Source organism: Gavialis gangeticus, unplaced genomic scaffold, assembly GCF_001723915.1.
Source record: "Gavialis gangeticus isolate Ggan-Ray unplaced genomic scaffold, GavGan_comp1, whole genome shotgun sequence".
Taxonomy (NCBI): domain Eukaryota; kingdom Metazoa; phylum Chordata; order Crocodylia; family Gavialidae; genus Gavialis; species Gavialis gangeticus.
In genome coordinates, this window is record NW_017728993.1 from 25,501,405 (window position 1) to 25,521,167 (window position 19,763).

Sequence of the window (19,763 nt, forward strand, 5' to 3'; positions counted from 1 at the left end):
TATAATTACAGCCCCGCACCAGCCTGTCCTAGAGACTCCACCTGCTCAGTCCTGTCTGTCTTGCATTTCTCTCTACACCCACGTAGAGCACCTGAGAAAAGCAACGCAAATGTTTCTGTGCCCTGGAAACCTAGCCCGCCATTCCTCGCACAGCTCTGCATGGTGACTTCCAGCCAGCTTTGAAAGGGCATCTGTCAGCCCAGCAGCAATCGAGTCCCATAACCCTGCAGATAGCAGCCACATCTGTCCCATACTGCGAAAGCAGAGAGGAGGTGCGGAGTGGAGGCAGCTCAGCCCTACTTCATCCCAGAGTTTTCCCAAGAAGTGCTTCTAACGCTCTAACAAGAAGCGCAGAGAATTACGGCTTCCCCTGGGATCAGTTAAAACCAAGCCGAGAGTTGCGGGCACACCTGAGGCTGCGGGTGAGAAATGGTGCTAGGGAATCCCAGGGAGGGCTTTCCAGTCCAGCCTGACGACAGGGCAGTGTCCTAACCACAGCAGCCCCCACCCCAGGAGTGACCCAGGCATCGCGGGACTTCAGTGGGGGAAGCAGTTGCAGCGTGTGAGCCAGCATTTGTGCTGTCCTAGAGCAAACAGACAGGTGCAGCTTAGAGCCCCTGGCTTACCGAGCTAAGCCAAGTCAAGTCAAGTCATCACCATTTTGCATACAGATGCATGGGCAGGGCAGGGGGTTATCACCTTTACTGAGCACAGCCGAAGCCTCTGGCCGGTACAAAAGGGAGGCAGAAGCTCCTAGACAGCCTCCTCCTGAATGGCCAGGTAGAAAATAACTGCAGTCCTGTGAGGAGGGCAGCATGCAAGGCCATACCCTTTGTCTCCCCTTATAATTCTTCCTTGCTTCAAAGCAGGTGCGTCTGGGTTTTTTGGAGACCTGCAAAGCACTTAGGTGCCTACCTCGCGCACCTTGCAAGTTCACTCTTATTATGCTCCACCTCACTCCTTTGCCTGTCACAGTTTGCAGCAGGGAATCCTAGAAAATGAAGGCTGGAAGGGAGCTCAGGAGGTCACAGCTAGTCCAACCCCCTGCTCCAAGCAGGACCACCACATCTACATCATCCCCCCCCACCCTTTACCTACCCGGGGCTTCAAAACCTCCAAGGATGGAGACTCCACCACCTCTGGGTAAAAGCAATTGGGTTCAGCTGGGGTTGATGTTTGCAATTTGCCTCCCCGTAAGCAAGAGGCTGTTTATCCATCACGTGTCTGGCTGTGCAGCATGGGAGCAGCTCTGTTGAGGACACTGGGAAGCGCCTTTGGCAGTTATAACTTTTATTGCAGAAAAAAATCCACTATCAACATATAGAAGAGAAAAAGTTGCACTTTGGTGTTTGCTGAGATCCCTTCCTCACCCCCACACCCCCAGGTCTGAGGCAGGGGTGGTGGGGACAGCCAGGCAGTGCCCTGCTGTCTCAGCCATGCCAAAGTTGTTTCCATCAGGAACAGGCTTCTGTCTGTGCCAAACAGTGGCAACACCCTGCCCCCAAAGCCAGGAAACAAGTCTGCTGTCTGTAAACTGCTCCGTGCAGAAGCATTCTGCCCTCGAGAGCCCGTGAATCCTGCCCAGGGCCTGCAGCACAAACCACATGCCCTCACTCCCATCATTACTTTTGAGCATCTCAGTATCATTAACAGACCCGCACCCAATGCCAGCAGAACCCAAACGACGGCGCAGGGCCTTGTACCAGCTACTTCCAATGTCCCAGCCTGCTGCAGAGAGGGCGCAACCCCCCTGCCCGGCTTATCCGCCTTGTCCCTCTGCCGCGTGGCCTAAATAATAATCTCATAAGTCAAGGAGGAGACTTGGGCCTTGCTGGTGGGAGAAGAGGCCCTGGAAGCATAACGCAGACACTACCATAGCTGTGGAGACAGGCAGCTGGGTGTTAGTGGGGCATACAACTGATGGACAGGCTCCGTCTCTAGGGGTCACGTGCCTGAACTCTGCTGAGAGCAGCTGGGCTGAGAGTACTGCCCTTTCCCGTCTCCACACCAAGCCCGGATGCACCCAGTTCTGGCCCTGGAGGGTCTCTGGCTGTTCCCAAGCCTGATGCCTCTTGATTATACAGCTGTGGCAGCTCTAGGTGATGTTCAGCCCCTGCCCTGGGACCAGCCAAGGGATATGAGGAGCTGGAGAAGAGCTACGGCTCAAGCACAGCACACGGGATATTGTTTATGCTAGTGGCAGTGGAGGTGGGGGAGGTAGCACAAGCCCAACAGCTCCGAGGAAGAGGAAGGGAGAGGAGTAAGGCTCTTTTCACAAACAGGTGCCAAACAGCCGAGGCAAGGACCAGGGTTACCAAAAGACTGAACAGGGGAGCTCTCAGCTATGGGGCAGGCCAGTCTCCCCCCGCCAAGAGGGTCCAGTGCCACTAATAGGCACAAACTGACCTCTGAAACTCAGGCACTCGGGCAAGGACAGCAGGGGCAGGAAACAGGCAAGGGCCCCCACCCACAGCCTGCAAGGGGGGTTATGTTTGTGCTGCTCCAGGGGGAAGAGAAGCAAAGCTGGGGGCACTCGGCCCTGCCAAGGAGCCACTGCTGATCCCACAGCTCTGTGGACATCCAGTGCAACGGTGTGGTACCCCTGCAAGCAGGGGCACGCTGCTCCTGGTGGCACAGCAGGTGGAGGTGTTGTGGTTTGCCAGCTTCTCTGGGCTGACTGTGCTAAGCCAGAACGGGAACAAGAGGTACACGAAGAGCACAAAGCAGGTGGGAGCCAACCTGCTGCCTGACTCTGGTTCCCAGTGTTGAGGTGGAAACCCAGGAGCTCCTTGGGCTCGAGCCGTCTGCCCTCTGGCCCTGGGCAGCCGCTGCCAGGGGGCACTGGTGAGTCGTCGCCAGACATGGGCAGTAAAAACCTTGACATGGCCATGGGGCTAAAGCCCGAACTGGAAAACGCCTCTCGGGGGAGTGCCAGGGCATTTGCAATGCAGTGAGCAGAGGGCCAGGGCCAGGCAGGGGCTCTGGCCGGCTCCGGCTCTCGGCATAAAAACTTGAAAACCAAACGTTTAAAAAGTCTAAAACCAAACCAAACTGTCTGAAAGGAACATTTCTGTTCCTGTGCAAAAAATCAGCCCTCGTCCTCCAGGGCCTGCTCCTGAGGGCACTCCAGCCTCTCCGACGCTGGGCGGAGGGTCATCGTCTGGTGGCCTAGTAGCTGTAGAGTGAGAGCGGTGTATCCTCCATCATGTCATCCTGCAAGCAAAGGAGAAGCACGCAGGGCATTGGCCAGTGTTCACCGAGGCCTGGAGGGCGATGGGGTGCTGCCTCCCGGCAAGGGGACGATATGCAGCAGTAGCTGCACTGCCATTTCCAGCACTAAGCAACTCAAACGCTCCCTTCCCAGCGCCTCTTCCAGGACTGCTGCCCTCCCCTCCTGCTGTGGCCCTTGGGGAGTGGATGTAGAGAGGAAGAAAAGCCACCGCAAGGCAGACTCCATTCGTCCTGATAGCACCCACACCCCCGGGGCACTTAGTCCTTCCCTGCCGAGAGGGCCCTAGCCTCCCCCTGGAGGTATCTGGGCTTGAGATCCCTCTTCTCCATCCCTCCTTGCACAGGGTGACCACCCCAGGTGTCTTTTTTCCCCATGGGTTAAACATTGCTTCATCCACTGTGAAATGGCAGCTGCTTCTGGGGTGGGGCACAGCAGCTGGCTATCCTGAGCCACCCAGGAACACGGCACAGACGCCCTGGAGCAGGAGCGAGGAAGAAAGTCGAATCTGTTGGAAACTCGGAGCGGGGACCGAGGGAGGGAGGATGGAGCTGCTCACTGGGCAGTTTGGGCTGTACTTGCTCTACTTTGTGCACGTAATTTATTCAGCGCGTCTCTAACTCGCCTCACCCACGTGCCTCGAGGGCAGCTCCCCAGATCCCCCCCTCCACCCCGATCTGCTGCTCACCAGGCTGGATGGGGATCAGCAGTGACCCAGCCACCCGCCAGGCTCAGGGCCCCTTGCTCACCATGGGCAGGTCCTGCAGGCGCCGAAACTCCATGCGGCTGTTGTGCTGTCGGTACTTCAGGAAGCCCACCAGGCCCAGGATGCCCACCATGATGATGAAGACGGAGATGATGGTGATGACCAGGGGGTCAGCCCCCGCCATCCCTGTGACAGGCGAGCTGGGCAGCTCTGCTGGGAGAAAGCAGCAAGAGTGAGGCCACGGGACGGTCCACCCCCTGGTGCATTCAGGGGCTCCCCTGAGCAGCATGGCCACCCCTTGACCTCCCCGCCTGCCCCACTACCCTCTGCAGCAGAGACGAGCACGTGGGGCTCAGAGCATTTACCTTGATCCTCCTCATCCCCCACATCTAGCACTGGCACTTTCTCGTGCACGGGGTCCACTGCTTGCCGTGTCACAGCCGCTGGGGGCGTCCTGATGGTGGTACTGATAGCGGTGGCAGTGGCGGCAGAGGCAGCTACGGAGGCGCCCGTGGTGGTGCTGGAGGCAGTCGTGGCCAGCCCAGCCTGTGTGGCAGGGATGGTGGCGGGCTCCGTGTTGCTCTCCTTAGTGGCACCCTCGTGGGCTGTCCCGGGCACAGAGTCGGGTCTGCCCATCCTGGGTCCCAAGGTGCTGAACTCCGAGGGCGGCTGGGCACGGCCTTGCGTGGCTGTAGGACAAAAAATGGCCAATTCCCCTCAAAGCAAGAGCCAGAGCCTGCCCGAACCCACAGCACGAGCCGCGGGCAGGGCGGTAGGAGGAGCTGCTCTGTGGTTCCCACCATCCCGGAGAGGACCGCGCTGGAGCGGTCAGCAACGCCATTGGCTGGCCAGCCCCCTTCCCCACAATGCCATTGGCCAGACTGTGGCAGTAAACCCCTGCCCCGTGACACCATTGGTGAGGTTGTGCTAACGGGTGCCCGCCTGCCCTGCAATGCCATTGGCTGGGTGGCGGCAGCGGACGCCCACTCTGCAATGCTATTGGCCGGGCTGTGGAAGCCCAGGGGGCGCTCAGGGCTGCAGCCTCTTTGGTGGGCGTGCAGGGAGGTCCCTTTGACCTCCACATAGGGAGGGAAACACCCACCCTCCCTCCTCGTGGGTCCGATGCTGCCTGGCTGGACGTGGGGAGGGCGGCAATCTGGGAATCTGCCCCCAAGGCCTCTGTGCCAAAATGCTCCAGGGGTTCAAGACAGGCTGTCAGCCCCCCACCACCCCACACACTGCTCCCCCCGGCAGTGGGGTCCCCACAAGCGCGCCAGAGAGGAAGCGCTCGCTGTGAGGCTGCCTGCAGACTGCTAAGAGGAGCCGAGACGCGGCCTGGGAAAGGGAATAACTGCGCACATGACAGTGCCCTCCCGGAAGCACAACTGCTGCTCTCAGGGGCAAAAATAGCCAGAAAGTCCTATGCAACGAGGTGCGGAGGACAGGGCACCCACAGACTCAGAGCAGCGGGGCTCACACCAAGTCCAACCCCTGCCCGAGGCAGGATCAGCCCTGCCCAAACCAGCCCAGAGACGCATCCGGTCTAGTCGGCTGCAACACGCCGAAACCCCAGCTCAGGCAGGGTCGGTCCCTGCTCCCTGTGGAGGGGATTCGGGGCAGGGCATCAGCTTCCAAGCCTGCCCCTAGCGTTGGCCCAGTCCTGACCGGTCAGAACAGCTAAGCTGGCAGCTGCAGGCAGGGGGAACTCGATGCGCTGCACTCCCAGCTGCAATGCGTAGAGGGGTAGTGTGGCCTCCCTGCTCCCTGAGGAAGGTAGAGGGCAGCTGCTGCCCAAGGATCAGCGGTCCTGGGGGTGGAACTTGGCTCTGAACACGGCCCACGGGAACCCAGCAGCATGCAGGACTAGGTCCTGCATCCCCAGGCTGTGCCTCCGAGGGCAGGCCTGCTCGTGCCCCGTGCACTGGTGAATGGTGGTCTCACCTGGCGAGTCCTTAGGGGTCAAGGGCGTTGGAGCCTCCGTCCTGGCGCTGAGCTGGCCGGGAGTGCCAGTGGGCTCTGTCCCTTCGTGGCCAGGCTGGTTGAGCTCCGTCGCGTTGGCGGTCGGAGGAGGAGAGGGGATGTCCGAGCTGCTGTTGGCTGCCTGGCTCTCATTGCGGAGCCCTGTTGTGGCATCTGGGGCGCTGGTCGTGACAGGAGTCTGCAGCCCCTCTGCCTCGGTGGCTGCCCGCAGGCTGGGGGGCAGAGATGGCTCCTCCGGTCCAAGCGTGCGGGGGCCAGTCACGCTGAGTTGCGTGGTGGCTGCGTCCTGGTCTCTGCTCGTCACAGGAGGGGCCGTCGCCTTTGCACTGAAGCCCCCCGTCTCGGGATGAAGCGAGCTCGGCATAGTGCTGGGCAGGGCCGAGGGCGCTGTGACACTGTGCCCGTCTTCTAGTCCAGGGGAGAGAGAAGGAGACACTGAAAAAGAGGCAACATTGCTGTGACAAAGACAGGCACGTGCCACCCTCCTGTGGGGCACCAAGATGGAGAGGGAAGAACAGCATCCCACAAGCAGCCAGGAGCTGAGGGAAGGGCTTTGGGCAGCTCTCCTGCTTGCACAGATGGGCAATGGGCTCAAGTTGCAGCAAGGGAAATTGAGGTTCGATATTAGGAAAAGCCGCTCACTAGGAGGGCAGTAAAACACTGGAGGCTTCCCAGAGCGGTGGTGCAGTCTCCATCCTTGGGTCCTAAGACCCGGGTAGACAAAGTCTTGGCTGGGATGATGTAGTCGGGGCAGGTCCTGCTTTGGATTAGATGTGGCCTTCTGCGGTCCCTTCCCACCCTCCCTCTCTCTGATTTAGACACAGGGAAAGAAGGGGGACAGCGGTCACAGACCCGCACTTCTGTAGGGCATCCGATCTAGTCGTCCACCACATCCCAACAGGAATGCGAGCGCTCCATGGTACCAGTAACGCACACGCGCTACACAAATACCGGCGGCTGGCAGCTATCTCGACGGAGCCATCGCCTACTGGGTTTCTTCCCCCGAGGCACCTGAGAGGGTTGGAGCATGGGGCAGCTCCACGGAGCGCTCGGGACTGCTGGAAAAGCCGGGTCCAGCCAAATAAAATGCACTTTAAAACACACGGCTCGCTGCGCCTCTGGGCCTGCACGTTGCAGGCTGCACCCGATCGGGGGCTGTAGCGAGCGCTGCTGGGACCCTGGGAAGGAGGCAATGGGCGCGTGGGTCAGCTTGAGCTCCGATTAACCCCACGTGTGTGAAACCAGGGAAGCCAGGTGGCGATTTCATCTCCATGTGTGACACTGAAGAGACCAACCCTGGGGAAAAAGCCCCAAACTGGCCAACCCCAGTGCCCACATCTGAAAACAACGGAAGCCAGTGCAGAGAAGATCGCCCAAATCACCGGAGAATACACACACCTCATCTTGTGGCCTGGAACATAGCACTGACCAGGACCCAGGACCGCCAGGTTGTACGCTTGGCTCTGCCACTGACCTACCAGGTGACCTTGGGCACGTCACTTCACCTCTGCTGCGCCATTACCCCATATGTAAAAATGAGGATCGCAATCCCGACTTCCTTTGTAAAAGCGCTTTGGGGTCTGCAGGTGATTCTCGCATCACAGATCCTTCATTCTCCCTAGCGCAACACACTTACGAAGCACCTTGGGAAAGCCTCCTCCTCCTCTACGAGCTGTTTGCGAGTGGAACCATAATACAAAATGTCACTTGTTCCTGCACGGCTGGGAACCCACAAGCAGCTTCAGAAATACCACAAAAAGGAGCAACCCGCCTCAGTCCAAACCCGCGTTCCCTTATCTGCCCAGACAGCGCCGGGCAGACGGTGGGAAGCCACAGGGGAAGAGCACCAAACACCCTCACGCTGCGCCTTGAATACCGGGCAAGGTGTTCTCTGCATTCCTCGAATAACCAGCTGCAGAAACCAGGTCCCAAGAGATGCAAATTTGTTCAGCACAGACACAGGGTAGACCCAACCCAACTAATCCTCACGCAGGAAGGGGGCATATTTAAGTCAAGGGCAAGAGGTCCATGCCCACCTTGGTAGCCCATGGGGGAAGGCCGCACGCATGCAATGCTGCATCTGCTGCTAGCGTGGCCCTGTTCTCAGGAGCACGGCCTTACAGGTGCCCACATTGGCGTAGCTGTCCAGAGCCACCTGGCTCATTGACGCCAGCCGGTGGGAGTGCAACGCCCCAGCATGAAACAACACGTTCGTATCCCCGCGGCTCAGCGCCCTCCCGGGCTTGTCCCCTTGGCCTCTCTGGGAAAGCCCTGGAGATAACCTCAGGGAGATGCAGAAGGGGGCAACATCTAGCAGAGAAGGCTAGTGCCAGGGGCTGGGGCACGGAGGTTTACAGCCCAGGTTCCCCTCCCTGCATCCCACGGGCCGCGTCTCCAGCGCTACCCCCTGACCAGCCTCAACACCGAGCAGGAGGCCAGTCGTCTCCGACACCTCGGCCGTGCAGGCTGGGAATAAACAAGTCCTCCCTCCGCAAACACCCGCTCGCTCCTGTCTATTTATAAGCTCAGGGATGGCAAACAGGAAGCAGAATAGGGCCGGGCAGGCTGGCAGCACGTTCGCGTGGCACCTCCACCTCGGGAAGGTTGTGCAACTCGGGGCGTTGGAGGTGGCAGTGGGAAGCCGTGCATCCAGGGCCAGGCTGGGGTCCTCTCACCTGCCCTGAGGGGGGAAACGCTTGCATCGCTGCAACACCTCTCATGTCTGGGTCCTCCACAGCATCCTTCCCATCTCACCCAGAGACGCGGGCTTCCCAGGGTGGACAAAGATCCGCTTTCAAAATCAAGAACAGCCACTTCAACCTTTCTTGCTTCAAAACCAGGCTTTAAAAAGCCTCCTGCAAACGAACACCCTATCATAAGCTCCGATTTATTATCACCTGTTCATCCGGGGATTCAAGGGACGTCTGTGCAAGCCTGCAAAGCGACCCGGGGACAGTCACGCGCCCCTGGCGCCGGAGCTTGCTGAAGCTCGCAGCTGCCTCTCTAGCAGGGGCAGGGAGAACGTTTCCCTTTCGGCTTCGGGCAACGATGAGAGAGCTGCTCCTGCCCCTGTCCTTAGAGCCCTGCCCGGCTCTTTGGAAGCGGCAGCAGGGCCCAGCGGGTGGACGTCAACGTCCTAAGGACACACGGAGCCTGGCTGGGGGACAAGTGGGAGAGAGGAGCCTGGGGCCAGCTCTCCCAGCCACGCCAGTCTGCAGAGCAGCAGCTGGAGAGATGAAGCTCAATGATGGTGGGGGAGAAGGTGGGAGATGCTCCGGACACATGTCCGGCCCCGAGCACTGCACGGCACATTCGCAGAGCAGCCAGGAGAGCATCCGTCTCCCCCGATAAGCGGCTCGTCAGGAGCGAGACAGAAGTTGAGATCAGATCAGACGGGCGGGCAGCGTGGTGCCAACCTCCGCCGAGGCTCAGGTCTCATTAGGGAGCTGGGTTACCCTGAAGCCTCCGCGCCAGCCGGTCTAACAAGGCCAAGCGTCGCCAGTCAGGAATGGCAACACCCACGGGAGCTGCATAACGAGGAGCTCACAGCCGACACGCAGCAGCCGGGGGCCACGAGACGACAGCTGGCTGGGGAGAAGCGACTGGTATTTCGTGGCCTGGTTTCTGGGCTAGAAGGACGGAGACCCAGCACCGAAAGCTGATGCAAGAGTGCGGTGCTGGAGGGGGCAGGGAGCACTGGTAGAGCAGCTGCTTTCCAGCTAGGCTGTTAATCCAACATCCTTCCTACCAGGCAAGGAAAGATCCCAGGGCAGCTCTGCAGAGGAGAGGCTCTCCCAAGGCCTCACGCCTCTGCTTGCTTTACACCCAGGCACCTTCTTTGGGTGGCAATAGGAGGGACAGGCTTTCTAACCAGAGCCCGTGGGTTCGTACAGCTCGTCCTCTGTTGCAAGCTCACTCAATTCGGGAAGCCTCGTGCAGACCTGCCATCCGCAGAGCTTAAGAGGTGGAGCCGCTGGCAAGGGAAGCTTTCAAACCATTATCAGAAAATTCATCAGCCTTCCCCCGCCACCCTCTTGCAGGGGAGGCCAGCCGTTGCTTGGGCCACGGAGGCTCAGAGAACAGTTTTCTCTACTACTTCAGCAGCTCCCAAGCACCAATGCGTAACTGGCAGCGTGGGGAAGGTGCAAGGACTTTCCCAGCACCGCGCAGCACGTCGGTGGCAGAGGCAGGGACTGATCTGCCCCTGGCCCTGCTCCCCATCTCAGACAGGAGGGCATCTCTGCTCCCTGCCCCCCAGCCCTGCTCTGCAGCTGCTCCTTCCCCCTTTCAGCCCTGCCAAGCACAGGCAGCAACCCTCTCGTGGCCCCAGCTAAAGCATACGCAGGCCTGGCCAAAGCTTTATAGCACCGCGCTCCTAACAGGAGAAAGACTAGACCCTCCTCCTCCTTCCTAATGCGTCACGGTGGATCAGATGAAGCAGAGCGGAGGGGCTGCAGCCGGGCTGCTCACATGCTTCAACATCTGTCATGTCCATCACCATGAAGGGCGCGTTGCACGCCCTGGTCTCGGGGAGCGTCTCTTGCAGGAGAGCGGGAGGGAGGTGGGTGTCCCCTTGGAGCAAAGCACCTCAATCCCCCGGGCTGAGCACGAGGCGTGGAATCAGGGGAGGCTGTAAGGGAGGGACCCCTCTATTCGGCACTGGGGAGGCCACATCTGGAGTCCTGTGTCCAGCTGTGGGCCCCCACTACAGAAAAGATGTGGACACACTGGGGAGAGTCCAGTGGAGGGCAACAAAAATGGTTGGGGGCTGGGGGACATGACTGGTGAGGAGAGGCTGAGGGAAATGGGCTGATTGAGACTGCAGAAGAGAAGACCGAGGGGATTGAACAGGACCCTTCACCTCCCTGCAGGGGGGCTGCAAAGAGGATGGAGCTCAGTGGGGGCAGACGACAGGACAAGGAGCAATGGGTTCAGGCTGCAGCAAGGGAAGGTGAGGTTGGATATTAGGAAAAACTCTCTCACAAGGAGGGTAGTAAAACACTGGACTGGGGTGTCCAACCTTTTTGAATGTGGGGCCGGATCATGAACTTTTTACCACCCAGGGGGCTGGTGAGTCATATTCAAAGACCTCACGGGAAGAGGTATCGCATCACCCCCCTGAAACGAAAGTACAGTGTTTACTTTCGTTTCCTGTTGCAGCACCTCGGGTCTCAGAAAACAGGTTGCACAAGCCTGCACTGGAACAAGGTCCCCAGAGAGGTGGGGGAGTCTCCATCCTTGGAGGTGTTTAAGCCCCAGGTAGACAAAGCCTTGGCTGGGATGATGTAGTTGGGGCTGGTCCTGCTTGGAGCAGGCAGTTGGACTAGGTGCGACTCCTGAGCTCCCCTCCAGCCCTCACTTTCCATGAAACGAACAGAAAATGAAGCAACGGCAAAGATTTGGGGCTTCTGATGATGATGAAGCTCCTGCAGCAGCTCTTCCGTGCCCCCCAGTGTACAAGGACTCTGGGTGTGGACACTTTCCCCTTCACACCAAGCGCATTTTTAGGCCACTTTGGAAGTGGAATAAGCTCAGCCGCTAGAAGACCCTCGGTGCAGAGCCAGGGTGTCCGCGCAGGAGCGCATGTGGAGTAACCGCTGCCCTTTGAAGGAAGGTCTGTCCCTGAGCAGACAGCCTGAGGAGCAGCCCAGAGGACATCGAGATCTCCAAGGACGGCAGGGGGAAGCTATGAACCAGGCGACGCCTGCTAGCTTGGGTCCAGCAAAGCTGCCACCGCTGCTTCTTCCCAGGCTCAGACTGAAGATCAAACCCTGCAGGAGTCTGGCTGCGGAGGACGGGGCTGGGTGGGCTGCGAGCAACAAGCAGTGGCGGGTGGAGGAGGGAGATGTGGTTCAGGGGACCGTCTCCATCCCAACACGGAGAAGAGCGAGATGGGGAGTCTCCAAAGCTTGGCTGGAAAAATGAGGTCTCAAGGATGGGGTGGAAGAGGGGCAGGCAGCAGCCTCAGGACCTGTCCTTGAGAGGGATACAAGGGTCTATAAAGCGCAGCTCGTGTGAGAGCTGCACAACTCTGCCAGCTGGAGTATGGACCGAAGGAGGACCCGGGCGTCGCAGCCGCGCCTGGGCTCGCAGAGCTGGCAAGACGACCTTCTCTGCCCTCTTTGCTGCAGCGAGCGCTGCTCCTCTCCGTCTGCAGCATGAGCGCCGGGAAGGAGCTGGAGCAGAGACAAGCCCAGCTCTGTGCGCTCCAGCTGCCCTGCCAGCCCCGACTGCTAATGCAGCTTTCCACGCAGGGAAGGAAAGGAAAGAAGAAAAAAAAAAAGCACCCAAACACCACCAAGGTGGAGAGACAGAAAGGCAGCGCTGTGGCCCAAAACACTCTCAAGTCTTATTTCTCATAGTTTCATAGTTTCTAGGGTCGGAAGGGACCTGAGCAGATCATCTAGTCCAACCCCCTGCCATGGCAGGGAGAGCACTGGGGTCAAACGACCCCAGTAAGGTGGTCATCCAACCTCCTCTTAAACCCCCCAGGGTGGGAGCCTGCACCACCTCACACGGAAGCTGGCTGCAGACTCTAGCCGCCCTGACCGTGAAGTAGCACCTCCTGATGTCCAACTTATTTTTGAGTCACCAGACCCCTGAAGGAAGCGGGTTCTGGCGGCAGAGAAGAAAGACGGCATTGATGGAGCCGAGGCAGGTGGGGAGTGAAGGGGCGAGTGAGGACCAAGGGCACCAGGGTCTCCTGGGGAAGCCGCCTCATCCCAAAGGTCCTCCCACGCTCAGAGGGCTGGCACCTCCGGGAGCTCAGGCAGACGCTGCCTGCATTTTGCTTGCACAGGAGAGAACAGCAGAGCAGCTCTGTCTGCACCGCGGAGGCCTCCCGCACGGGCCGGCTGCTGCCATGGCCATGAAACCCTGCTCGGGGTCTCTCCAGGGCGACCACGTCCAAGGGGATTTAGACACCCATGGTCTGGCCCACCAGCCGGTTTGCATTATACAGCGGGACCAGGACAACTGATAACGTGGCTGCAGTTGGGTGGAAAGCACCTTTACACCAGCGTAACAATCCTGTTTTACAGGAATCCATAAAGCACCCTTCTTTCTGCAGGACCCCACTGCCCCCCAGGACAGCCCCGCTTCCTGGAGCTGTGCGGAAACTTGTTTGTTCACCCACACCTTCAGTTACGCCACGTCCACACCCTCGAGCGGTACACGGAAGTACAAGTCTCTGCAGGCGGATGCAAGGAGGGTGCGTTGGTGACCTGTTTAAAAAGTTGCCTGGTGTTCCTAAACAGGTAGCACTGAGGGAGTCGCTTGGCTTCATGGCTCGTCATCATCTGCCAGATCCCATCTTCGCTCTTCATCCCACAGATTTAACGACGCTCTCTTCTTTTTAATGGGCTTGCTGTTCCTTTTAATGCCCTTGAAGCTCTCCTGTCTTCTGCATTTCTGCTCTGTTAATTGCTCCTGGTCACAAAGCTCCTATTTCACAGCCCTGCAAACTGTTTTCACCTCACTGCAATGCAGTTATGTCCATTTTTGCTTCCATCTTAAACTGAGTCGTCCAGCCCCAGGCCCCTGGCTTAGCAGTCATGCTTCTGGATGATTAACTGGAGCATAACGTGTGTTGCCGTACGTGCGAGGACGCGCCGCACCATGTGTGCTGCACCTCCCTTTTCAAAATCCTACGTCCACCCATGCGGATCTCCTGCTCAGACTGGCCTCGGCCTTGCTGGAAACCACACAGACGGGAACAAAAGTCACTTCTGAAAATGGACTTGAAGAGCTTCCCAGAAGCGTACCCTTAATTAGCCCTCACAGCAGCTCCACCCACACTGGGGATCCGGCCGTTGGCTTGGCTGCAGAGAGCGTCTCGAGAGCAGCCTGATGCTTTAAATACCCCGCGAGCCCAACCTGCGTCAGCCTTTCAGCTCTCAGCCAGGCTGTGCTGCAGAGCCGGCTCAAGGCTGCTGCTGGGGCATGTTCAGAGCTTCTGTGCTTGGTGCAGGGTCAGAGCCGGGGAGTTTTACAGTGTTTTTTTCCCCCACCGATTACGGCAGCCCAGCAGAACTGGACAACGTCCCCCACCACCGTAGGGTGCCCATGCAACACCGGCTCAGCTTCGACCACCAGTGGTGCCTTCAGCTACAAGTGCACGGTGGTCACGGAGGAAACAGAGAGACTAGGGGGCCTGCTGGTCCACAAAGTTGGGGAACCGCTGGTTCAGACCGGAGGCTTTCCCAGGGGGTCACTACCCGTGGTCCTTATGACTCTTCTGCTCTCTGTTTAGCAGCCCTGCCCCTGCCAGTCCGGTCACAGCATCTGACAACACCAGCTCATGCCTCTGAGCCAGCTCGTGTCCAGCTGTGGCCTCGACCTGGGGGCCACGGCCTGCCCGGTGCAGCCACTCATCCCAGTCCACCTCCTCGGCTGACCGAGGAGGTAGACAGAGTGGGTCAGCACCTGAGATCTGGGCTTAGCCACCCAGCCGGCCTTGCAAGCAGAGTGGGCAGCTAATCCCTTACCCCTTCCTATAAAAATCCCTGATCCAGACGAGGATGCGTCGGGGCAGCAAGGTGCAGTCTTGTACCCAGGCTGTCTTGCCTTTGGCTGGTGCTTTTATGGATTCATCGGGGAGCCGGCACCCCGAGTTTGGCTTCACCCAACTCTGGTTTTGATCTCCAGGATCCCTGGCCAGGCTGGTACCTTGTCCTCTGCCCGACCCAACTCTGACTTGGGTGCCTGGATGGATCCGCTGGCTCCCGCACATTCAGACTCTGCACTCCCCTTGGATCCCAGTCGCTTCTTCTGACCCCCAGACCTGGCCGCTCACAACCTGGCATGACAGCTAGTCTACAAGGTGCCACCCCATTGCGAACTCGGGCTAGCACCGCTAACTACCCCTCCAGGTTCGTTATGGTCTAGGTGTCTGGCTGCAGCAGCCAGCTGTAGCACGGATGCTGAGCCCTCACACTTGCAATCGAGCCAGCGGAGCTGGTCTTTGGGCTCAGACAGCCTAAGTGCGGTGGAAAAATAAAAAACAGATACATAAATCAGCTCCTGGGCATCCAGCGGATGTTTTCAATCCTCCCTCTGGGCCTCGGCTCCTGCCTCTGTAAAACGCAGACACAGTCCCTCATCTCCCCGGGGAGCTAACAAGAGCCATTAATATTTGTTACGCGCCGCATGGCAGGGATGCGCACCATAAACGTCCCCCGAGGAAGCGCCCCACGTGTGGAATCGCCGGGGGGCCACTCGCTGAACAAGGAGGAGAACAAATACCGCGCTGCTGCTCAGCAGGGAGCACGAGCCCTTCTGCGCATCCCGGCGGGGGGCAAACAGCGATCAATTGCCTCCATGCACGCACACAGGGCCAAATACCGGCTGTAGAGACCACCTGCAAAGCCACTGGTGCTTGAGGCAATGAAGCAGTTCAGAGCAGTAGTAGGTTGTTATCCAACCCGGGGACCAGCGGGAAGAGGAGCTGGGATGTGTTGGCGGTGGGGAGGGTCGCAGATGACAGCAGGCAGAGCAGTGAGCTGGGGGTCTCCAGGCTCTGGCAGGGACTCTGCTCTAGTGGGAACAAACTCCCCCCTCCCCACCCCCAATCCTTCCTGCTCTGTCCCCATCCCAATTCCTCTCCCCTTCCCAGTTTACCCCAGCTGCTGAGGTCCTGTCTCCCCTCCCTGCCACCTAAACCCTGCAAATTCCCCCCCCCCCCTTTTTAAATCAGGTTTCCTCCTCCATGCACCTGGGGGTCAGCAGGGTGGGCACAGACAGCACAGGGCGGGCAGGCTCCCTGTTCCCCATCCCAGCTCCCAACCTGGTAGCAGTCCACAGCAGTAATTACTGGTGCCATTCAGCTTGACCCTGGCCCACGGCAGGCCCTGAACAGCTGGGGAATTAATGCTTCGCCTCCACGCAGTCTGCCCCAGGTCTCAGGGATGAACCGTGGGTGTCAGCTGAAGAAAGGAAAGCCCCCATCCCACGTCCAGTCTCTGCACCAGAGCACCTGTCCTCAAGGCTGCTATCTGCCCTGACAGCCAAAAAATCCAGCCCGTGGCTTTCACCCACCACAAACTTTAAGCCTGTGCATGCAAAGCCTGGCAGAGCTGTGCGTGACAAAAAACAGGGGCTTTTAAGGGAAAAGATCAGGCAGCCTTAGCAGCCCAGCACCAGAACCTGGGCTACAGGAGGCTGAACGGCCTAGCTGCACGGCGTGGTACCCTGCTAAAACAGCAGCGTTGCACTGCTCGTCCTGGGCCCCCCGATGAACTCGCCTCTACGAACGAAGAAACTTTTTGTCCGTGCACCTGGGGCTCCTGCCAGCACCGCCAGGTCTGTTAAGGGCGTGATTATCCACCCCGTGCTCCTAAAGCTGTGGGGTGTCAGCCTAGCAGACAGGCACAGGGCCAAGCAGGAAGACCGTGGTGCAGCAGGGAGCCATGTGTTTCTACACCCACACTCCTGGGCTGGGCATTTTCTCTTTCACAAGCTCCTGCTCACCCTAATGCAGATGAAAGGCCTTTTGGTCATGGCAATCACTGCTGGCTGCTGCTGTGGGCGAGCGAGGCGGTCACTGTCTGCTAGGCTTCGTTGCATGTTTCCCCTGAAGCAGCCGGGGCCAGCAGCCGACTACTTGGTCCGCTGCCATGCAGCAATGCCTAGGATTGGGGAGGGGTGTGAATCACTTCTGATTTCCTTCCCAACTTCCCCCCTATAAATCTGAGCTTGCTCCTCTGAGGCATTTACAGACAACAGGGTCCAGGGCACCAGCGTTTTACCCCAGTGCCGGATCGGCCCTGCTGTGCTGCCCATCTACTGCGCTGCGCAGCTGTTTGCATCGGTGCTTTCTAGGAAAGCCCAAGCAGCTCCAGTGTCCAGGGGCAGGGACAAAGCACCCATGTGTCTCCAAAACCCACCAGGGTAGTTTCCCTGCACCGAGCCCTTGGAGGTCTGGTTCACCGCATACCAGAGGGCACTTAGAGCAAGCTGCAGCCGGAGAGGTGAGCTACCTGCATGCCCACGCGGCTCAGCTGCGCGGTTTGGAGCGATTGCGGGTGGCGGGCGCAGCCAGCCCAGTCCCATACTCTGCACAGGGAGTTCTCCTGCAGCGCAGAAGAGCTTTGCCGAGGTCGGACTGGAGAGCTGCCCCCAGCCCAAGCGACGGCAGCAGAGGCATAAGCTGCACGCCCGCAGGCGAGCGAATGGGACTTTCGAAGCCAAGCCAGCCCGGCTTCAAGTCCTGCCTGCAGAAGAGGTTACAAATATCCTGGAGTCTCCTTTCTTGTGCTACAACCACAGCAAAGGCCTGGGACACGCACATACACATCTGCCACTCGCCTCACAGCACCCAGACAGCTGGTGTAGAGACTTTAGGCTGGCGGGGGGGCAATTCTTTGCACCCGTGGGCCACGTATGGAGTTTTGCTGAGCCGTCACGGGCCAGGTCAGCATCACCCCCCATGCAACATCTCACTAAAGCTCCCTACATGCGATGGGACCATGAGCAGGGGCGGGCTGGGGTCACAGACGGGCAGGGAGCTGCATCCAGGATCTTGGGGTGATGGGAGCGTGGGGCTGGAGCCAAGCCATGATCTGCTCCCCACGCACCCCTGCCCGTGGCAGCCACGTCCTTTGCAGGGATCTGCAGATAGTGGATCACTATCACTGCCCCAAGATCCTGGGAAATGGAGTCCAGCGGCCGGACTGCCCCAGCCCTGCCGTGCACCTGGGGGCAGCAACACTGGCCGCACGCGCCACGGCCCCCACGCTTGCGCCACGCTGGGCTGAGGGACCTGCTGCAGGCCAGACAAAATCCGTCCTCAGTGGCCTGGATCCAGTCTGTGAGCTGTATTTTGCAAACCCCTGCTTTAAGCTCTGCGGGCAGCCAAGTCTAGCACAGCTTTCCTGGGGCACCTGCCTAGGGAAAACGTGGGCAGCACTACGGACGAACCGGCCGTGGATTTCAGGGTAAGACCAGGAGGAGCGAGGCGGATACGAAGCAGAAACGGAGCGCGAGCTGTGCTGTACCTCTAGCACGGAGCTTTTGGACTCATCTTCTCCACGAGCTGGTTTTTGGGCAGCGAGTCTGCATGGCGCTGTGCAAAACGGGCTCGGAGCCCTTCAGGTAAGTCCACCTGAAGCCTTTCACCTTCTGAATGTGGTTGAACACCACGGTAGAGACTGGGTCTCGTCGGCAGATATTGCTAGCGACAGCAACACTTGCGAGGTCTTGGCAGTCTAAGAAGCCTAGCGCAGGCACAGCCTGGGGGCGGGGGTCATCGGCCTTTCCACTCCTTTTAAGCCACAGTTCAGTTCAGGAGGCATCAAGCTGGAATCCAGCTAGTCCTACGCCCCAGATGCATCTGCACACAAGACCACCCCGTTTTGCAGCTTGCACCAAGGACCAACAAGATCCAGAGCAGAGATAGCTCCAAAGACCTGCGATTTCAAAATATGTGGGCCAAAGCCCCCTTGTCTTCCCCTCCACCCGCTCACACAACAGCATCAGGCATCTCCCGGTGCTGCAGCCACAGAAGCAGGAAAAGCTTCGGTAGATGCCTCCTCCTCGAGGGCACCAGGTCCCACATCAGACGGCGCGGGTGACCGCAGCCTGGCAGAGACGCGGGATGCTCGAGTCACATTCAGGGGAGGGATGAAACGATTAAAAGGGTTTAACGTAGGTGCAGCGAGGACTGCAGGGCAGTGCCCTTTTATCACCGGAGCGCTTCCTCTGGCAAACTGAACATCTTTGGCTTCTGGGGGCTTAAAGCCATCAGGCCCCTAGAAGCAAAGCCGGACCCGAGTGCAGACTAGGATATTCCCCAGCGTTCAGGGTTTCCAGGTAAGAATGCAGAAGCACCAAAACCATCACATGAGGATAGACAAATGGCAAAGCCAGGCCAGCCGGCAGGGAAGCAGAAGAAAGGACTGCAACAGACTGCACCTAGCTGCAACCCTCAGGTAGGTGCTTCCCGGATGAGCTGGTCAAAGCCGCTTTGGAGGGCGGCACGGAGAAAGCTGCCCCACTTCGCACTGATGTGCTGAGGGTGCGTTTAGCTCCTTTCTGCGCATCCATCCCTTCAGGAGTCTTTCCACCGATTCCACCCCGCTGAGGATCAGGTCCTTCGACTCCCCCGTCTCACTCCCCCTCCATCAGCAGGCCCACGGAGGATGAACTTCCCCCTTGTTCCTACTCCGCAACTCACTGCCAGCTCTAGGCGCTCTGTTAGTTCCTCTTAACAGACCGGCACAGGGCACTGATGCCGCAGTATTGAACATGTCAACACCTAGATCAGCGGTTTTCAACCTTTTTTCTCCATTTGCAGACCCTGAAAAAGTGTTGAATGGAGGTGCAGACCCCTTTGAAGTGTAAGTGTGGGTATGCACACACTTTTGATTGGTCACGGTCATCTTTTGCAGACCCCTTCGAGAGTCTGCGGATCCCCAGACTACAGGTTGAAAAGCACTGACCTAGATCACTTGGATCAACTTGGGTGGGGGAAGCGCTTTGAATTTGTAAATTGTTTTCATCTCCCAGAAGGAAGAATATCGCTGCTACAGCTTCTGAGACCTCGCTGGCACTGGGTCGGTTTTGGAGCAAGCAGTTTGGCCCATTTATCATTCAAAAGCTTCGTGAGCCCCTTGCAGAAGCTGCAAAAACAAATAGCCTCCAATGGTTTTTTTTTTTACCCCCAAAACATCAAATTGGATGCTTATCTTGCCTATGAGCCCAGCTGACTTCCTGCCCTTCGGGCGGGGGCTGGACTCGATCTTCCGAGGCCCCTTCCAGCCCGAATGCCTATGAGATCAAGCAGTTTCAAGTCAGCGATAACCTGAAACCCACGGGGTTGACTTTCATCATCCTACAGGCATAGGGGCTACG

General features: G+C 58.7%; 1 protein-coding gene across 1 annotated transcript in view; it reads right to left on the reverse strand.

Moving 5' to 3' along the window:
- Positions 1 to 1,271: 1,271 nt before the first annotated feature.
- LOC109286723 (mucin-1-like) overlaps positions 1,272 to 19,763 on the reverse strand; it is a 24,658-nt gene continuing 6,166 nt past the window's right edge. Inside the window, exons 2-5 of the mRNA XM_019501397.1 lie at positions 5,877 to 6,350; positions 4,301 to 4,624; positions 3,979 to 4,148; positions 1,272 to 3,213 (exon numbers count right to left, since the gene is read on the reverse strand). Of these exons, the coding sequence (XP_019356942.1) occupies positions 3,169 to 3,213; positions 3,979 to 4,148; positions 4,301 to 4,624; positions 5,877 to 6,279 (942 nt within the window). The 5' untranslated portion in view covers positions 6,280 to 6,350 and the 3' untranslated portion in view covers positions 1,272 to 3,168. The remainder of the gene's footprint in view (positions 3,214 to 3,978; positions 4,149 to 4,300; positions 4,625 to 5,876; positions 6,351 to 19,763) is intronic.